General features: G+C 47.2%; 2 protein-coding genes across 3 annotated transcripts in view; one reads left to right on the top strand and one right to left on the bottom strand.

Annotated features, from left to right (window-relative positions):
• Enoph1 (enolase-phosphatase 1) overlaps nucleotides 1–17,094 on the bottom strand; it is a 27,568-nt gene extending 10,474 nt beyond the window's left edge. Inside the window, exons 1-2 of one of the 2 annotated variants that reach the window (XM_031336919.1) lie at nucleotides 16,495–17,094; nucleotides 434–535 (exon numbers count right to left, since the gene is read on the bottom strand). In XM_031336919.1, the coding sequence (XP_031192779.1) occupies nucleotides 434–535; nucleotides 16,495–16,578 (186 nt within the window). In that variant the 5' untranslated portion in view covers nucleotides 16,579–17,094. The remainder of the gene's footprint in view (nucleotides 1–433; nucleotides 536–16,494) is intronic. The other variant, XM_031336920.1, reaches the window with a different exon arrangement.
• On the top strand, nucleotides 16,977–19,525 carry Hnrnpdl (heterogeneous nuclear ribonucleoprotein D like; the record flags this gene model as incomplete). Its single annotated transcript, XM_031391110.1, has 4 exons — nucleotides 16,977–18,002; nucleotides 18,717–18,885; nucleotides 18,972–19,133; nucleotides 19,496–19,525. Coding segments are annotated over exons 1-4 (804 nt in total), but the record flags the coding sequence as incomplete, so codon positions are not given.
• Nucleotides 19,526–19,528: the final 3 nt, after the last annotated feature.

The raw sequence follows: 19,528 nt of genomic DNA, 5'->3' as shown, positions 1-19,528 counted from the left end.
CACCGGGGGAGTGTGTGAGGGGCACTGCACCGGGGGAGTGTGTGAGGGGCACTGTACCGGGGGAGTCTCCTCCGTGAGGTAGGAGAGTAGAAATTGACAAGCTGCTGACACTTGGTGGCATTAATGACATGAGCTGACACTACAAAGCCTTCTGTCTTCCACCATTAAGGCTTCATTTCACAAATACACAAGGCTTTTATGCAATTTAGACAGTCCCTGAAAGAAGCAATTCTGCAGACACAGGCTGCTCCGACTTGCTTTTCTTATTACGTATTGTGAATTCCTAGGCAGGCAAGCCACTACCTGGACGCATGATTTACAACACGCTCAGAGCTGGCTGAGTCTCAGAGGCGGTGGAATGAGAAGGAGAAGCCCTAACCCGTTTCCCCTGGAGGCTGACGTCCAGCTAACACTCCCTTCTCCCAGCTCTAACCTGTTTCCTCAGCAGGCTGACGTCCTGCTGACACTCCTCCTCCTCCCAGTGTGTCTGCAGGTACTCCGTGACGTTTTCTCTGATGTACGGAAATAAAACGTCCTGGAAAAAAGAAGAGTAAAGCAAGAATTAAAAACATGGGTTGGTATTTTTCTGAGCTGCATCACAAGATCTGCGTCTTTTATAATCTCACCTTAACTAAGAAACTATACTGGAAGTCCCAGTGGAAACTGCCACCGCCGTGGGCCTGCTTCCACTGGGGCGCAAAGGGAGACTAAGAAAACCGCACAGGGCGCCAGGGGCTTGGATTTATGATGCTTTGTTGGAATACAGCAACAATCATTCACTTACACAGTTTCTGGCTTTGGGGCCACAATGGTTGAGTTAAGACCATTAGCCCACAAAGCCTAAAACATACTCTGCAGCCATACCTACAAACCTGCTAGATCTCAGGCCACAGATTCTTTGTTTGCTTCAATTATTTTTTGAATTATCTATCTTTATTTTATGCATATGAGTGTTTAACTTTGTATGTCTGCCTCAGAGCTGGTGTTAAGACAGTTATAAGTTACCACGTAGACGCTTGGGTGCTGGGAACGGAATGTGGATTGGCAAGAGCAGCAAGTGATTTTAACTACTGCTCCTCTCTGGCCACAGATTCTTGAGGGCATGGATGGACAGTGCCTTGCTCAAAGCACACCAGTGTGACTCCAGATGTCAGCTGATGGTATCCAGATGGCAATGTTAAAGGGACAGCGCGACAAGAGACTTGGCCGGACTTCCACCAGAGCATCCTAAAGGGGCATGCAGCTAGGAGTATGTCTTACAGACAGGAGGAATGACTTGGGATTGACTAAACCTACATTATATAGTCAGTTTCAGCTACAAAGGGAGACCCTGTCTGACGGAAAAAAAGAAAAAAGATATGCAAATTTATATGCAAAGCAATTCACTAGTAAATAACATGCAGTAACTCATGTGTTGAGATTATAACTATAACCTCTCATTGACCAACGTTTTATTTGGGGGGCTGGGGGGCCTAGAGAGATGGCTCCACAGCTAAGAGAGCTGGCTGCTCTTACAGAGGATCCAGACTTGATTCCCAGCACTCACAGGGTTGCTCACAACCATCCGTAACTCAATGGTGATAAACACATCTTTACAGGCCAAGTGACTAACTTAGCAACTGCTGTCGGTCACCTTCAAACAAGTATCAATGCTTTCTAATACACTCTAAGATGTTACTGACTTTTCCCCTGCCCCCCTCCTTCCTTTTCTTTCCTTTCTTTCTTTTCAGTGGGAGTATACAATGGGGTTTTCCATAGGCCATGTAAACACAAAGAACAAATACAGACATAAGAATCCAACATCAGGGCTGGAGAGGTTGAGAGCATTGGCTGCTCTTAAGGGGACACAGGTTCCATTCACAGTGGTTCACAACCATCTAACTCTAAATCCAGAGATATAAGGCCCTCTTCTGAACTCCACTGGGCACCGCATGCACATTGTACACATACATACATGCAGGTAGCAGGCAAAACACCCACACATAGAAAACAGGTAGAAATTAAATAATCCAAATATCTTCAATAGTAGACGTTAAAGGGATGTACAAAAATGTGTTCCTTTTATTAGCTTTAAATGGCACATCTAAATCAACCCTCCCCTCCTCCAGCCACAGGGAACATCTCATGGAAGAGGAGACAGGAAGAATGGAGCCAGAGAATGGGGAGGAGTACTGGGGAGCACTGTCTCTGCACAAGGCTGTTGTGCTCACAACAGCAGTTAGCTGTGCAAGGTCAAGCCAGTCAAAGTTCAGCATGGGTGGAAGAATGGGTGGTGCCATCTCTGGGCTGGTGGTCTTCTGTGCTATAAAAAAGCAGGCTGAGCAAGCCATAAGCAGCACTCCTTCATGGCACTCCTCTGCATCAGCTCCTGCCTGCACTTCCTGCTCTGCTTGAGGCCACAGTGTTTCTTTACCCTAAGACAGCCATGAAGAGCAGTGAGGGCGGGGCTCTGTAACACTTCATGAAGCAGATCCCTGGAAGAAGGCTGTTTGTTGGCTACCTCAGGCTCACAGCTTGCTAGCTTTCTTACACAGTCCAGGATCACTGCCAAGGAGGATGCTGTCACTGGCTCCACCCCCTGCATCATTAATCATCAAGATAAGCCCCCTCTGATACTCCCACAGGCCAATCTGATCTAAGCAGTTATCAAAGCTTTGACTCTTGGCTACAGCCAGCTGACAGAGCTATGTAAGACAACCAGTGGCCAGCCCCACCCCCACTTACCGTACACACATGGGCAGCACCAAAAAGACCCAATGGGATGTTATTTTTAAAAGAGAGGAAGAAGAGGATGAAGTTGGGAAGGTCAAGTGTTGGGGGAGTAGGGTTCGGGTGAGTGGGGAGTCAGATCAACCCAAGACCTTTTCAGAGGTCCCGGTGAAAGGACAAAGGAACTTTTAGTTCTGTGTCCTTGTCCAGGAGTGGACTTGGTAAGTCAGGTCTAGGGCTGGAGCCAGTGCCTCAGAGGAGGTAAGCTTGGCCCAAATCTCCCCCCTGGGCTGTGGTTATCAGTCCCAAGGCAGCTGGGTCTGAGATGTCCTGTGTTGGCTTTGCTAACACTGTCTGATCTGGCTGTCTGTTGACCTTGGCCATTTTCTCCTTGCAAGCAGAATATACAATGCTGGACTGCTTAATAAACTTGCTTGGCCTAAGACAACACTGTGCAAGCCCTCCAGACCCCAGCTGCTATCTTCCTCATCTGCAGCAGCTCCCGTCAGGACCTAGTAACTGAAAATGACCCGCTGGTTCAGGTTAGGGTGAAGGTGACTAAGATTGTATATGGATATAACAGATAAACTACTGTTTAAAGATGCACTCTTTACCATGTTCCCCAAACAAGCATTTTTCATGCTGATAGTCATGTTAACAAAGCACTAAGGTTTACTAGTCCCAGTGAAAATGAAAAGTCCTTAGGGACGTATGGTAGAGCACAGACCTCTATGAGTTCCAGAGCTGCACAGTGAGACCTTGTCTCAAACAAAACAGAGTGATAAGGATGAAAAGTTCTCTACTGCTCAGTGTTACTTCCCAATACGTAAACAGGACTAGATAGGGGCAAACAGGGTCATAGAGCGGCTTCCACACAGACACAGAGCAATTAGAAAAGCTCTTGAGCAGGGCCACCTGAGACCAGGCATAATCTTACTGAGTGTAAAAACTGCAGTGTTTCCATACTAAACCACAGTGGTCAGAAGGCCCTGAAAATAACTCGATCCTATTCCTGGCAAAGTGGGCTCACTTGGTGTTATGTAATTAGAATAATTACTCCAAGCCATTGGGCATTGCAGGCTCCTCCAAAGCTCCCAAACCACTAGACAGACAGACACACACACACACACACACACACACACACACACACACACACGCACAAATACAGTGGGAAGGTTGTGGGGCTGGGGGAGGGGAGCTGGTGGGGAGTCTGTCACCAGTAACAGCAGTTAAGTAAAGTTAGGATATCTAAGAGGCCAATAAGAACAAATGTCATCTCAGTGGTATGGGTATATAATTAGACACCCAGGCAGGTGTATGTATATGCTGAGCAGTGAACCAGGGCCTTCTACATGCTAGGAAAACACCCCACTAGAGAGAATGCCCAAGTTTGAGAAATTTTAAAATGTATCTAAAAACCAAAATCTAAGTACAACTCCCAAATGAAAATCATCAAGGTCTTCTAACTTCTGTCTATATCCTCAAAGCCGCTATCCACACTTTACCTGTTCAACAAATCCCTTGTCCACACTTTGCCTACTCATCAATGACAAAGAAGCCGACCGATCCCCTGGGTGGTCTCACAGGCGTGCCAGTAAGAGCAGAAGCACAGAAACTGCGTGATAGGCAGGCATATCTCCAGCACAGAAGCCTGACGGAGCTCACAGAAGTAAGGAAAGAGTGAGCTGCGCACCAGATTCTCCCTGCAAGCTCCTTTTATACTGACACTCTTCCTATGGAGCAGTTCAGGCTCCCTTATGTCTCGCACTCCCCCACCACCACCACACCCCCTCCCATCCCTGCATAAGCTCCATGGTAGGACAGCAAACTGGCTCTCAAGAACACTGCCTGACGAGATGCCACATACTCCTAGCAATGGATCAAAAGCGCTAAAGCAATGTCTACTGCAGCACTGGTAATGCAGCAGAGGGCTTGGGAGAGTCTAGGCCTTTAGCAACATCGGCAAACTATGCAGGTGGCAAGTGCTGGAGGAGCACCAGGAGTTCAACGAGCACCACCGGCAGCTACACACTGAGCTTTACAGCAGCCTGTTAAGACCCCAAATCAAAATCAAAACACAAAACAAAATCAAGCACTGCACAGCACTTAGACATCATCGCGATAAAGTCACCTTTATCAGCACAAATACAAAAGAGGACACTCTTAGGGGTTCAGCTAAATGTGTGATAGTTCTTTAAACTAAGATTTAAAGCAAACTGGCGTGTTTGGCCCCTAGCTGGGCTGTCCAGGGAGGTGTGGCCTTCTTGGGGAGAGGTACATACTGGGGGTGAACTCTGAGGTTTCAAAAGATGTACACCATCAGGATGTAAGCTTTTTTTAAAAAAAAAAAAATGTTATGGGTGTTTTACCTGCATGTATATCTGTGCATACATGTTTTTAGAGGCCAGTGAGGGCATCAGATCCCTTGGAACTGAAGTTATAGTCAGTTGTAAGCCACCGTGTAGGTGCTGGGAATCAATCCTAGGCCCTCTGGAAGGGCAGATGGTGTTCCTAACCTATGAGCCATCTGGCCAGCCCCAAAGGATGAAAACTCATAGTTACTGCTCCAGTGCTATGCCAGTCTGTCTTGACTCAAACTGTATCAGCAAGCCCTCAGTTTTCTTCTACAATTGTCTTGGCCACGGTGTCTGTTCACAGCAATAGAACAGTGACTAAGACACTAGCTGGGGACCAAGTCTTTAACATATGAGTTTATGAGGGAACATTTAACCAAACGGCAAGAGCCCCATCCATGAAACGTGCTGAAAGTCAATAATGGAGTTAATTACTGGAGCTGTCTGCTGCAGTTCTCATCTTAGAACTCCCAGAAATGAGGTGCAAAAGTTAAGCAATTCTAAACTTTTGGGAAAAATTTGAAAACTAGAGCCTATTTAAAACTGCTCCAGGCAGTGGTGGCACACGCCTTTAATCCCAGCACCTGGGAAGCAGAGGCCGGCAGATTTCTGAGTTCCAGGCCAGCCTGGTCTACAGAGTGAGTTCCAGGACAGCCAGGACTACAGAGTGAGTTCCAGGACAGCCTGGTCTACAGAGTGAGTTCCAAGACAGTCAGAGCTACACAGAGAAACTCTGTTTCGAAAAAACAAGAAAAAAAAACAACAACAACAACAACAACAACAGGGGCTGGAGAGATGGCTCAGTGGTTAAGAGTACAGACTGTTCTTTAAGAGGTCTTGAGTTCAATTCCCAGCACCCACATGGTAGCTCACAATCATCTCTAATAAAATCTGATGCCCTTTCCTGGTATGTCTAAAGACAGTGTACTCATATACAATAAATAAACCTTTAAAAAACAAACAAACAAACAAAAAAACCAGTTCATCTTCCATCGAATTCCCACCTCGCCTACAAAGCTCCAACCCCACCACACACTGGAAAAACACACAAAGCCAGAATGCAGTGTAGGAGCAAAACACCCAGAGGTTTACATCCTGATGTGTTCACTAGCTGTTCTGTCTGGGTGAGAAAGTATTACTACTGCGTAGCAGAAAAATAAAGATACAATTCATTAGTTCTTAAGACTTTATCCATTCTTTAAACACATACTCAAGAGTTTCTATGTAACACAAAGCGCCTTCAAGTTACTTACAAAAAAAAAAAAACGGTCAATAATTACATCATAACCTGGCATACACTGTAACACACATACACAAATGCTCTAGAACATACTTTTTAAAGCCAGCAGTGGGAGTAGAACACACAGTGTTGGAGTATAAAAGGCCCAGGGCTCCACCATCAACTCCACTAAATGTATATGTGTTGTATATATGGGGCTAGAAAAAGGGCCCAATGGTTAACAGTGCACATGGTTCTAAGAGCACTGACTGCTCTTCCAGAGGTCCTTAGTTCAATTCCCAACAACCACATGGTGGCTCACGACCATCTGTAATGGGATCCGATGCCCTATTCTGGTGTGTCTGAAGGGAGTGACAGTATACTCATGTACATAAAATAAATAAATCTTTATTAAAAAAAAACTCCAGAGCCGGGCAGCGGTGGCACACGCCTTTAGTCCCAGCATTCGGGAGGCAGAGACAGGCAGATTTCTGAGTTCAAGGCCAGCCTGGTCTATAGAGTGAGTTCCAGGACAGCCAGGGCTATACAGAGAAACCCTGTCTCGAAAGAAAAAAAAAATTCCAGAAATGATCCTAACTTTTAATTTTAATTATAAACCATTTACTGGTAATTTTACAATATTCTAGTAAATAAAAACCATGCTGCTGTTAACCCTAGCATCTACAAATAAGCCTATGGATGTTTTCAGTGCACCAGATATCTGAGGGGTTTACATCTAGCAGAGCACAGAACAAAAAGTTACGTGCAGAGTGCTTGTATGTGCAATGGCCTAGGGTTAAGCTCTGGAGTGGGGAAAGCTAGAAAACTAAATGAGAGTGTTTGGTCTCCAGGGAACTGTAATTACACCCCACTAAGTGCTGACCGGGCTGCCGGGCAAGCAGCAACTTATATTATTCCATGTAGTTCTATGACAGCACATGGAGTGAACACCATTAATACAACGTTTCTGACAATGGAACCGTAGAAGCTGCCTCGTAAACATCTAGAAGACAGAACATGGATGTGCTTTTTATAGCTGTGGTTATTTTAATGAGAAAGTCACAGAATCACTAAAAATCAAATAGTGGCTGCAATATTTACCTAAGTTCCCTTTGAAGAAAATGGGATGAAAGATCCTTCCGAGGAACAGAGCTCAGCCAAAGAGCTTCAAAGGTCTTTCAAGGAAACCCCAGAATACAAGTGACAGCGGCTGAACCCTTAGAAACAGTTGACCCAGAAAAGAAGACAATAGAGCGGCAATGCTAAGAGGCCACTATGTTACCAGCCTCAAAGGAAACAGGAAAGGGAATGGCTTAGTGTGACTCTTAAAAATAAATCAACTTTCTAAGCAAGAAATAAAGCTCAATACTAAATAGTTTACAACGTAAACCTGCTGTGGGCGATATAAAATACAGAAGGAAATGGAGAACACAGCTCTAGTAAGATTCTCCCTGGGCTCCACACTGGGAGCAGAAGATCCTGTTCCTTCCATCTTTTAAACGCAGCTTGTGGGTGCCTGGAAGATATGACCTTCCAGCTATTTTTTATCTCAGGCTGACATGGCGCTCACACTGCCTCCCGCCCTGGCCCTCTTCTAGTTTGGCCTCTAGTGCTAGCAGTACAAACTGAGCCACCATACCACACGCTACGTCCTGCCATGGAAAGTACAGAATCTTTTGAAAGTCTGCATGTGGTGTGTAAATATGGGGGAGGGGGATCACGCCATGGCATGAATGGTCAGGGTTGGTTCTTTCCTTCTATCACATGGGTCCTGGGAGTAACCTCAGGTCATGAGGCTTGGCAGCAAGTGCCTTCACCCAGTGGATCATCTCACCAGTCCCAGTAACAGCAACATGCCTATAATCCCAGCAGCACTTGGGTGAAGGCAAACGAATCTTGGCTACGTGGGAAACTTGAGGCCAGCTTGAGATAGATGTGAGTACCTGTATCAACCACAAGAACAGATTTCACAAAGTATTTTTTGGTCAGGTCTGATGGACTCTTACCACATAGCACAATTTGGCCCGAAACCTAAGTGCTGACATTACAGGCACACATGCTACCACATGGGTTGATAGAATATTTTAAATAAGCTACTCACCAACTAGAAGCCACTTATCCTGAATGAAATCAGGAGAAAAATAAATGCAATGGACAAGAGCTGCTAGTCATATGTAACTGTGGCTAAAGAGTCCAGTAAAACTCAAATTCAAATCAAAATGGTTGACTGTAGCCTCAAGAGAACAAAGCCGAATTAACTCAGGCAGGCGGCGAGCTGATGGGCTGGGATAAATCTGAGATAAATCTAAGACCACGGATCTGTGCTGAGCGCACTTTCTCCAAACCACTGAGCTAGCACCTCCTCTGTGGTTAAGAAGGAGGTGTGTAATCCCCACAGTGCAGTGTCAGGTGTCAGATGCCAAGGCAGCACAGTGAAACTCAATAAACCCCCTTTAAAGTTACAGATTAGGTTTCAGGAATTGCATAATGATAAAATTAACTTCAGGAGCCATTCCCAAGCTTTTGTTCCAGACTGGTTTCCCTAGGACAAGAGGGCAGCTCTATGGTCCGATGGGTGACACCGGGAGACTCCTGAGTTTGCTGAGGATAGACAGGAGAAGGTCAGTTCACTGTAACCCATCCCAACCTTCCCACTGTGCTAATTAGCAGAAGGCAAAGGAGATGAAGAGGTGACAAGCCCTGGCCTATACATAATCCTGTCAAACAGTGAGGTTAACTCTTCTTGATTAAAGTTTCCTAATAAAGTTTTAGAAAAAAAACATTCACTTAGCTCAAAGGAAAATGTGTTTAAGACAGACAGAGCTCCACACTGGCCATAAAGACAAGCTTCTCAAGGAAGCTGCCTCTAACTAACATGGCAGGAGTATTCATACAGCGACGGTAAAACAATTCCTGTGACTTTAGAAAAAGGTGCTCACCCCTGCCAAACCAACCTAGCTTTTCATACATGCAAACTATAACATTGCCTTCTTTGCCCTTCAGGAATAGTGCTGTGGGCTGAGGGCATTGCTCAGTTACGTTGGATGTGTTTGTTTGTCAGGCCCACAGTTTCATCCCCAGCAGATAAAAGGGGGGGGGGGGGCTCAATCCAACCCAGGCCTCTGAGCCCGTTCGTTCACTCATTCATTCTTAATATTCACCCCAGAGTGGCTGGAAGGTTTACATCAAACAATTTACTACATCTTTGTATTCTTTGGCTTCCTAAGATACATCTCAGTCACCTGACCCTGTTTGCAATATGGACATGCGCCACTGAAAACCAAGTCTGTGGAAGTAATCGAGACTGCTCTAATCAGTGAAGTGAGGCACCATTCACCTATTCTGAGACCACTTCCCTATGCCCAACGCAGCATGACTCACTGGCAAAGTTCTACTTTAAGTGTGACCTTCGTCTTTATTATTGGAGTTTTTAAAGGCAGGGACTACTGTGTAGCTTACACTGTCCTCAAACTCATGATCTCAGCCTCCGGGGTAACAGGGATGTGCCACCATGCCAAGCTCAAATAGCCCTGAAACGGCCTCCCAGGCTTTGTCTGAACACGTCTCAGGATGGGAATCAGTTCACAGCACGGTGCGGCCCATCTGCCAGAACCTTTCTGTGGTCACAGTACTGAGGACTCTTCCCTAGGACAGATCAGAAACTAACAAGTGCTTTTGTGCTCTGGGGGCAGGAAGGGTTCTGACTGTCCCTCTACGCCCCTTTCTCCATGGAGACAGAACCCAAATAATGGGTCCCTTCTGAAAACTGTTATCTGCACTCCAAATAAATCAAGAAATGCGCTAGTCTTGTAAATCCCATTAAAGAAGTTAGCTGTAACTAAAGAAAGATAAACGCTAATCTAATTAAGTGCAATGAATCACGATGAACACAGGAGGACTATCATTACAACTGGCCTGGTGTGGAACAAGGTTTTAAAGGAAATTCTAAGACAGAACATCAGACCCTCAGTGAGTTCCAGGCCAGGATCCTAGTCGGGAAAGAATTCACATTTATTACAAGGAAACAAAATCGATTTAGTAGATGATGCTGAGGTTCCAAGTTGGCCCCCGTATAATCAGAACCTTATTACAAGGTTCGCAAATGCCAACATCAAGGCAAGGTTATCCTCGGGACAGGATGTTGTCTTCAATGGGCACGCTCACTAGCACCAACTCCCTGGATTCTGATATATGTCACTTGAAAACTAACAACAAAGCTATACATCCTCCAAGAGACTTGGAGGAGGGGGATGAAGGTACACCTGGAGACAAGGAGTCAATGCCAACCACTTATCCACCACAGAGACAGCATCTGTCACTAAATATGAAGGAGCTAGCTGGGCCAGTAAACCCGAGGTCCACTGGTCTCTGCAGCCCAGTGCTGCCATTACAGGCGAGCTCCGGATCTGTTGTTGTTATTGTTTTGCTTTTACTTTTTACATGTGTTCTAGCATCCAGAACTCAGGTCCTTGTGCTCATGCCACGAACAGCTTTGCTGACTGAGCCAGCTCCCCAGCTATGAGAGACTCGAACTGAAAACCCGAGGGATTTTTGGCTAATTTGGCAGTTATCACTATAAGTATATTAACAGTAATTTCCCCTCAGGGGTAGTAGCATTTTCCCTCCTCTGTTCAAAACCAACAAGTATCTAACCCCCAAAGTTAAAATTCCAGCCCTAAGCACTATCTTTTTAGTGACCCCCACATCACAATCCTCCCTAAAGCAAACCCTGGGTTAGCAAGATTGCTCAGCAGGTAAAGATGCTTGCCTCCAAGCCTGACTACCATATGCTGGACATGCTGGACAGAGAACCTGCTCCTGCAAGGTGTCGACATGCACCATGCCACACACATAGCCACACACATACACAAAATAAAGGTTAAAAAAAAAAATTAAGCGTCAACTCTTTTTAAAAGAGTACAGATCACATTCTATAACGTAAAAGATCATTTAAACCACCATAGTCTAACAGTAGTATATCCAAGAACTACATTGTAATCTTGAACCACATGATCCCCCAGCCCTTTCTTGAAATTATGACATTACATGGATACTTAATTCTTCTCTCTGGAGAGTGTCTCTGTGTTGCCTAGGCTGGCCTAGAACTCACAATCATCCAGCCTCAGTCTCTCTGCTATTTGGACATCAGAGGCTTGTCACCATGTCTAGCAAGAAAAACAAAAAACAAAAAACCCATTTAAAGCTTTCCGAGGATGAGATGCCCACATCCCTGTTGAGGATGAACAAAGGGTGCCCATTTGAGCTCCTACACAGTGGACAATTAGCCTTTCATCATTTCTGTTGGTGGCTCTGCTTTAAAAATGGCCCTGCCGCAGGGCTAAAGTGCTGTGCGGTGCTTCCTCAGTTCATGGCAGCTAGAGTGTACCATGTGGAGAAGACTCGAAGGGCTCTGCACTGCAGTACTGCTGAAAAGAATAGTGTCCTGATATGTACCTTAAATATGGAAAATGGAAACACACAGAAAAAGTTTAGGACCAGGGCTCGAGGGGCTGAACTTTATGGGGTCCTTCTTATAGCGGCTATACGGAAGGAAACTATCGCAACTGTTCTTACACTCAACCAAAGGAAAATAAATGAAATAGCAAGCACTTTATCAAATGAGAGAATTTCCCCAAGCTCAGACAGTCTCCCAAGTAAGATGACCACGGGGACTGCTGTGTTCCCAGGCTAAGACACAATGCACAAGAGAAGGCTTATTCCATAACCATAGAAAAAAGACCAAGTGGTTGTTCCATAGCATGAGTATGCCACAGCAGTGACAAACTACGTCAATCATTAATTATCAGTTATCTCAATTACATTAAGAGGTTTAAGACCTAGTAGTACAGAAATATGCAAATAGGTTGTGTACTGGCAGTGCCTGCTCCAATCTGCAGATGAACCTGACCAAAATATTGACAAGTCACAATGCAAAAGACCAGTTCAGTAGCTACAAACAACAATCTTCAGGGGTAGGGGAGGGCAGACCTGGTGGCATTCAGGACAGGAACACTGGATTGAAGCTAGGATCTACAGCTGCTGGATGCCCAGCCAGCCGGGCTGCTCCCTTCTTCTGGTTCCTAGGAACTATTAGGCGGCTGAGACATTCTCAAGACGGCCTGGCCAGGAGCCCATCCTGCTGCAGGACTATTTCTAACTCAGAAAAATAAGACAAAAGAGCTGGCAAGTAAACCACTTTAGGATGTTGCCAGTAATCTCAGGACTGAAGCAACAGACATATAGCAAGAGAAAATACCACTTTCCAAACCAGGTTTGTAGAACCACACGCATCCAGGACTGCTGACATTGGGTATACATATAAATACATCTAAGTAATATAAGTAAGAAAAAAATGACAGTCCCAGCAATCTGTCTGCTATGCCACCCAGTGAAAATGTTCCACTCCCCAGTGTCTCTCACAGTGTCAGTGGCTCAGGGTGAGGCCTAAATAACATGGTACCACCCAAACCGACACACAGCTGCTCCACCTGATGCTCAGGGAGGAAATCAGGGGGTGTTTCAACCTTAAATAACTGGCTGCATTTGAAGAAATGGAAAATGAGGCTGGACATGGTTGCTCACGCCTTTATCCTAGTGCTAGGGAGGCAGAGGCAGGCCCAATCTCTTGTGAGCATGAGGCCAGCCTGGTCTACACACAGAGCTCAAGGAGAGCCAGGACCACATAGAGAGGTGCTGTCTCAAAACAAAGAACCAAAGGGGGGAAAAAAGGAAAGGAAAATGAGTATTTACAAAGGTTACTGACAAATCAAGAGGCTCTTTCAAGGCCAATTTTGACAACACTTCAGTTTCTCAGTCCATGCTAACCATAGAACCAATATGCAAATAAAGACTATTCATTCCAGTCCACCAAGGGTACACATCATCAAATAGCAATATAAAGTGGGTTTTTTTTTTAACATATACTTTTATGGTATTTCATAGTGATTAAAAGTGTTCTCACAGCAACTGTTCTCATTCAGCACATAGAATGAGCAAGCAAAACAGCCTGGATAAAGGTCAAGAGCGCTTGCTGCTTTGGCAGTGGGCCCAGGTTCAGTTCCCTTCCACCATTCCTAACTCCACTTCCATATATAGCACCCTCTCCTGGCCTCCATAGGCACTGCATGCCTATGTGTGCACATACATATTCAAAAGACAGAAAGAAATGCACTCTAATTAAAAAAAATTTAAAGATGGAATAAAATATCCTTTTAATATTTATTTATTATATATACAGTGTTCTGCCTGCACAAATGCCTGCAGGCTAGATGAAGGCACCAGATCTCATTACAGATGGTTGTGAGCCACCATGTGGTTGCTGGGATTTGAACTCAGGACCTTCGGAAGAGCGGTCAGTGCTCTTAACCACTGAGACATCTCTCCAGCCCCTACGAGGGTGTTTTGTTTGTGTGCTTGTGTGAAAGTACGTGTGTCTTAAGAGGGGACTTCATATAGCCAAGACTGGCCACAAATTTGCTCTGTAGCCAATGATGACCTTGATGACCTTCAACACAACACTTGGTGTTTGCTGGAGATGGAACCTAGAACCTCAGGTACCCTAGGTAAGCCACATCCCCAGCCAAGAATAAGAGGTTTTGATCATGATAAATTAGGTTCAAATCCCAGGCATTTCATACAACTTTTTGGAGCCTTACTAAATCCATAGTGCATACATCTTCACAATTTTTGAAGACAAGTTCAATATCTCCTGTAAACAGCACTCAATGCTTCCATCTCTCACTCCTAGGAAATAATACTTCAAGTTCGCACGCCTACTTTAATAATAATGCTCAAAGTATTACTCTCAGCTCCATGCTGAAAGCTGAAGGGCATGTCTCCGCCATTCTCCACAGTACAAGGATCCTTCAGACTCTCTTACCACAACCCTCCTGAGGACTCACAAAGCTCATGTTCGTAAGAGTGCAGCGGTCCTGGGGAGTCATGCTGGAAAGCTAAACTTGTTCAGCAGCTCCCAAGTATGCCAGAAACACCCACAGACCTCAAATTTTTCTGAATGTAACACATTCTTCTGAACATATTTTTATTTTGATAAATCCATGTGTAATAACAAAATAAAAACAAACATTATAAGACAGGACCAAGAAACTTATTTATATGTATTTACTTTGGTTTTTGAGACAGCAGCATCTCTGTAGCCCCAGCTGTCCTGCAACTCACTATGCAGAACGGGCTGGCCTCAAATTTACAGAGATCCACCTGCGTCTGCCTTCTAGTGCTGGGATTAAAGGTGTGTGCCACCATGCCCAGCCCTTAACTTTTTAACAAGATTTTTTAATTTTTACTTTATAAGTGCTTTGTCTGCACATATGTCTACGTACCATTTGCGTGCCTGATGCCTACCAAAACCAAAACAGAGTATCTGATCCCCTGGAACTTGAGTTACAGACTGTTGTAAGCCACCATGTGGGTACTGGGAATTGAACCTGGTACTCTGGAAAAGAACCCAGTGCTAGTAACTCATGGTTGTGAGCCACCATGTGGTTGCTGAGAATTGAACTCAGAACCTCTGAAAGAACAGCCAGTGCTCTTAACCTCTGAGCCATCTCTCCAGCACTGATAAAATACTTTTACAAATGTTAGTTAGGTTCAGTAGCAGAAATAATACGAGGGTGTAACTGCTGAACCACACCTCCAGGCCCAGTATTTACTTATTGTTGAGATAAGGTCACACAGTGTTGCCCTAGCTGACTTGAAACCAGCAATCCTCCTGCCCCAGCTTCCTGGGCGGCACCATGCTTGATTGCTAAAAGCTATCCATTAAGAGGGATTCCCAAGTCATTATTTTGTAGCTAGCCTTGAATGTGCATATAATCTGGTATCAATCTGTTTCTAGGTCACTACAGCATTTTTATTACAAGGTTTCAGAGTAAGAATATCCAAGGATTAAGAAGTGGCCCACAGGCATTTATCTAAGGGAAGATGGGAAAAAGACAGGGAGAGGCTTTACTGTTTCCACACTGATTTACAGGAACTTATCTTATTCAACATATCAACTTCCCAAAAATGGTACCTATCTAAGGCTGCATCGTGACCTCGGCTGTCATTTAGTCCCAGTGCCCGACGGACAGCAGACAGAGAGAGAATAGAGCTAGTGACCTACAATCACCTCCCCCCATCACCACACACAAAGCAATTAATTATGTAACAAAAACAACAAAGTGGACACAATTATCAGCATTTAGGAAGTCTTGAATTTTTGCACTGGTCTCTACTGTAATTAAAATCTTGGCAAAATGGCCAACTAGACTTTTCCAGGACCTCTGCTATGTATCCAAAGCACCATAATTCTTATGTTAAAAAGGAAGGAAGGAAGAAAGAAAACAGTTGCCAGGGTTGGTGGCACATGGGAGTTCGAGGCCAACCCGGGTTATACACAGAGGAAAAGTGTCCCTGTCTTAAATAAAGTAGCTGTTATACTTGGAAACCTAAAATTGTGTACAAACATTATGACCTACACCAAGAAAATCAGGCAATTGTAAAAAGTAAACAATCAAAATAGACTGCACAGTTTATGGACGATGGGTTTTCCAACTTTCCCCCTATACTACCCTCAACTATTCTATCATAAATATCAGTAGTTAATACGGGTGCATAAATTGAATACATGGAAGAAAGCAAAACAAGACAGATACTCAAAAGCATAAGATATCACGGCTTTCTAAGAAAAATGAATGGAACTTAGGTGTGTTCTTATAGTCTCAAAACCAGCGCTAGTGAGATAGCAAGTGCGAAAATCAATTGCTATTGCCCAGGATACCAGTGCCACTAGCAAACTCCTCTTTCACTATAGTCTTTGCATTGGGAAGGCCTAAACCTCAAGGACCTCTCCGGGCCGCAACCTTTAGTACATGGTGGACGCTCATCCACCGGGCGACACACCTACCTACCAGGCCATGGACACTCCAGTCACCCCAACTCCTCCCAGCTAACCTGCCCCTCCCCAAGCCGTTGCGGAGACCACCTCCACTTCTTCCTATCCTTCTCCATCTAAACGAAAGCAAGGACAGGGGAGAAGATGGTGGCGCGAGGAAAAACACCCCCGCAAACCGCCGCAGCCTCTCTTCCACATTCCGGAGATGGAAAGCCACTCCACCTCCCCTGAGCCTCTCGGGCAAAATCTGCAACACTTAAAATTTCTCTTTTAGATGCTTTTAGGCACAAGTAACTTCCCCGCTCCCTTCCGCCCCTCACCTTCACGAAAGCAATCGGGGTTGTGGTACCTTCGATATCTAACAGGATTACGGTGACTTCGGCGGGCACGGAAACCACGACCATTTCCCTGCCGGATGCTACCACGGGCTCGGCCTTGCTGGTAAGGAGGGCAGCACCACCTGCGCGTCTTGGGCTCCCGAGGGCCCAGGAACGATCGGGGCGCTGGCGAGAGCGAGCGACCAGGGGCGCAAAGACAGGCCGGCTGCGCGGACCCGCAATTGCAGAGGAAGCCGCCCAGGGTACTGTGCGGAGAGGAGCAGGCGAGCGGAGCAGGCCCAGACCACGTGGGCAGTCGGAGGGGCGGAGCTCCGTGGATCCGAGGAGGCGGAGCAAGCAAGGCGCGCGCGCCTATTGGTCGCCGGCGAGCCGCGAACGCCATCCGTCAAAACAGGCCTCGCGTGGGCGGGAACAAAGGCGAACACCCGAGCCCGGAGCCCGGAGCCCGGAGCCCGGAGCGCGGGCGCCAGCCCTCCGCAGCCCCGTGGAGCCCGCGCGGGAGGCCCCGGGCACGTGCAGACCGGAGTCCCTGGAGTGGCGCGCCTGGGACGTGAGTGCCCTTTGCCTTCCCCGCCCACCGCGTGCGCCTTGGCACATCGTCAGTCATCCGGGCAGGCCCCGCCCTCCGCCGCGGCCTCGGCCAGCCCGGGAGGACGCACGGACCAGGGCTGCGGAGATCCTGCAGCTGAGGCCCCTGAGCCGACGCCGCCCCCGCCAGGACGGAGGCGATCGTCGCGCAGAGGCTTTCCGCTCGGCTGGGTCCAGCCGGCGCGAGGACAAACCACGCGTGCGCCGGGAGGGCGGGCGAGCGGGCGGACGCGCTGCAGCTTCAGCTTCAGCCAGCGGCGCGGGGTGCACGCCGCCCTTTTGCCGAAGCAGCCGCCGCCGCCGCAGCAGCAGCTCTGCGCTGGGGGAACTGAGCCGAGAACGGGACGCGCGACGCAAACGGCTCCGGAGGCAAGAGGGACTGTGGCCCTGCAGCACCGCCGCTCGGGACCCCCTGCCCTTCGGTCCTGCACGCCCTCGCTCCTCACCCGGAGCACCGCGATGGAGGTCCCGCCCCGGCTCTCCCACGTGCCGCCGCCATTGTTCCCCTCCGCTCCCGCTCCTTTGGCCTCCCGCAGCCTTTCCCACTGGCGGCCGCGGGCTCCCCGGCAGCTAGCCCCGCTCCTCCCTTCGCTCGCTTCCAGCTCCTCCCGGCAGGGGGCGCGCCGGACCCAGCGCCACGTCACCGCCCAGCAGCCCTCCCGATTGGCGGGCGGGGCGGCTATAAAGGGAGGGCGCAGGCGGCGGCCGGATCTCTTCCGCCGCCATTTTAAATCTAGCTCCATACAACGCTCCGCCGCCGCTGCCGCCGGAACCCGGACTGCGCGCCAGCACTCACTTGCCGACGGCTCCGCCACCATGGAGGACATGAATGAGTACAGCAACATAGAGGAGTTCGCAGAGGGATCCAAGATCAACGCGAGCAAGAACCAGCAGGATGACGGGTACCGCACGCTCTGCTCTTCCCCTCCCCCAGAGCCCCGCGCGCGCCCTTCGTCCCTCTGGAGCCGCGCGCGCTGCCCCCAGTCATTCCCCGAGTCGATTCTCCGCGTGCCCGCTGGACCCCAGTAGCTTCCCCACTAGCGGAAAGTAAGATGGGGTGACTCGAGAGGCCCGCCGTGGGTGGGGGAAGGGAGGAGGGGTTGGCGAAGGAGGGCGGCGCCGTCGGTGTCCCGAGTGCGCAGGCGCCGCGTGGGGCCGGGGGGTGGGGTGGGCGGGGCCGGGCTCGGTGCGCCACTTGCTGCAGCTGCTGCCGCCTCTTCATTGTGTGTGTTGGCTACTCGGGCGACTTTTCCTGGGGAGGTTGGGAAACTTGGTTTGGGCACGAGCAGACAACTGGCAGTAAAAGTTCTTTTAGGTAGCAAGTTGGCTTTTAAGGCTGTGGCTTTGAGTGTAGACATAAGATCTAGGGGATTCGGTGTAAAAATTGTGCTTTGCCATCCAAAGTAATCAGCGCAGGACATCTACCAGATTCTAAGGGCTCATCTAAGTTTTGTTGTTTGCTTCGTACAAAGCAACGAGCAAGTGATCTTAAGAGTATTGTGTCATGTTAGTGCTTGTGGTCAAAACAGATTGCGCCTGGCGAGTAAATCACCCTGTATTTGTTTAATCACTAAGTTACTGTTAAGCCTATTTTTCTTAAATAACTTTATTTCTAGTAAAATGTTTATTGGAGGCTTGAGCTGGGATACAAGCAAGAAAGATCTGACTGAATATTTGTCTCGATTTGGGGAAGTTGTAGACTGCACAATTAAAACAGATCCAGTCACTGGAAGATCAAGAGGATTTGGATTTGTGCTTTTCAAAGATGCTGCTAGTGTGGATAAGGTAGGGCTGTATTTTGTATGGTGTCTGTTGTGTTGCTTGCGGATTGCTCCAGGCTTTTTTTAAGTCCAAACTAACTTGTCTTCTAGGTTTTGGAACTGAAAGAACACAAACTGGATGGCAAATTGATAGACCCCAAAAGGGCCAAAGCTTTAAAGGGGAAAGAACCCCCTAAAAAGGTTTTTGTGGGTGGATTGAGTCCAGATACTTCAGAAGAACAGATTAAAGAATATTTTGGAGCCTTTGGAGAGGTGGGCTGTGTTTGTCTGTGTGTGTCTGATTGTACTCCTGTTTGGTCAAGTCTGTAGGGTTCATTAATATCTCACAGGATGGGACTGAATTACTGCTGCTTGGTTCTTCCACGTATTGCGGCTTTACTGCTGCTTTCTATGCTGCAGTGGAAACTGGTATCTAGTTTAGCCAAAGCCCCAAGGGCGGAAAGTTTCAGCAGTTGGTGACCCCTGGGGTATAAGATGCAGATGCTATGAAAAGATAGGACACAACTTTTTAGAACATGGTGGTCAGTAGATGTGTCTGATGTTTGTAAAGAGCTTGTGGCATTTATAATCTTTATTAACTGGTGGGTTTGTTTTGACTGTGCGCTTGATTTCAGATAGAAAATATTGAGCTTCCCATGGATACAAAA

Source organism: Mastomys coucha, unplaced genomic scaffold (genome assembly GCF_008632895.1).
Source record: "Mastomys coucha isolate ucsf_1 unplaced genomic scaffold, UCSF_Mcou_1 pScaffold22, whole genome shotgun sequence".
NCBI classification, from domain to species: domain Eukaryota; kingdom Metazoa; phylum Chordata; class Mammalia; order Rodentia; family Muridae; genus Mastomys; species Mastomys coucha.
This window is presented reverse-complemented; position numbering and strand designations above follow the sequence as displayed.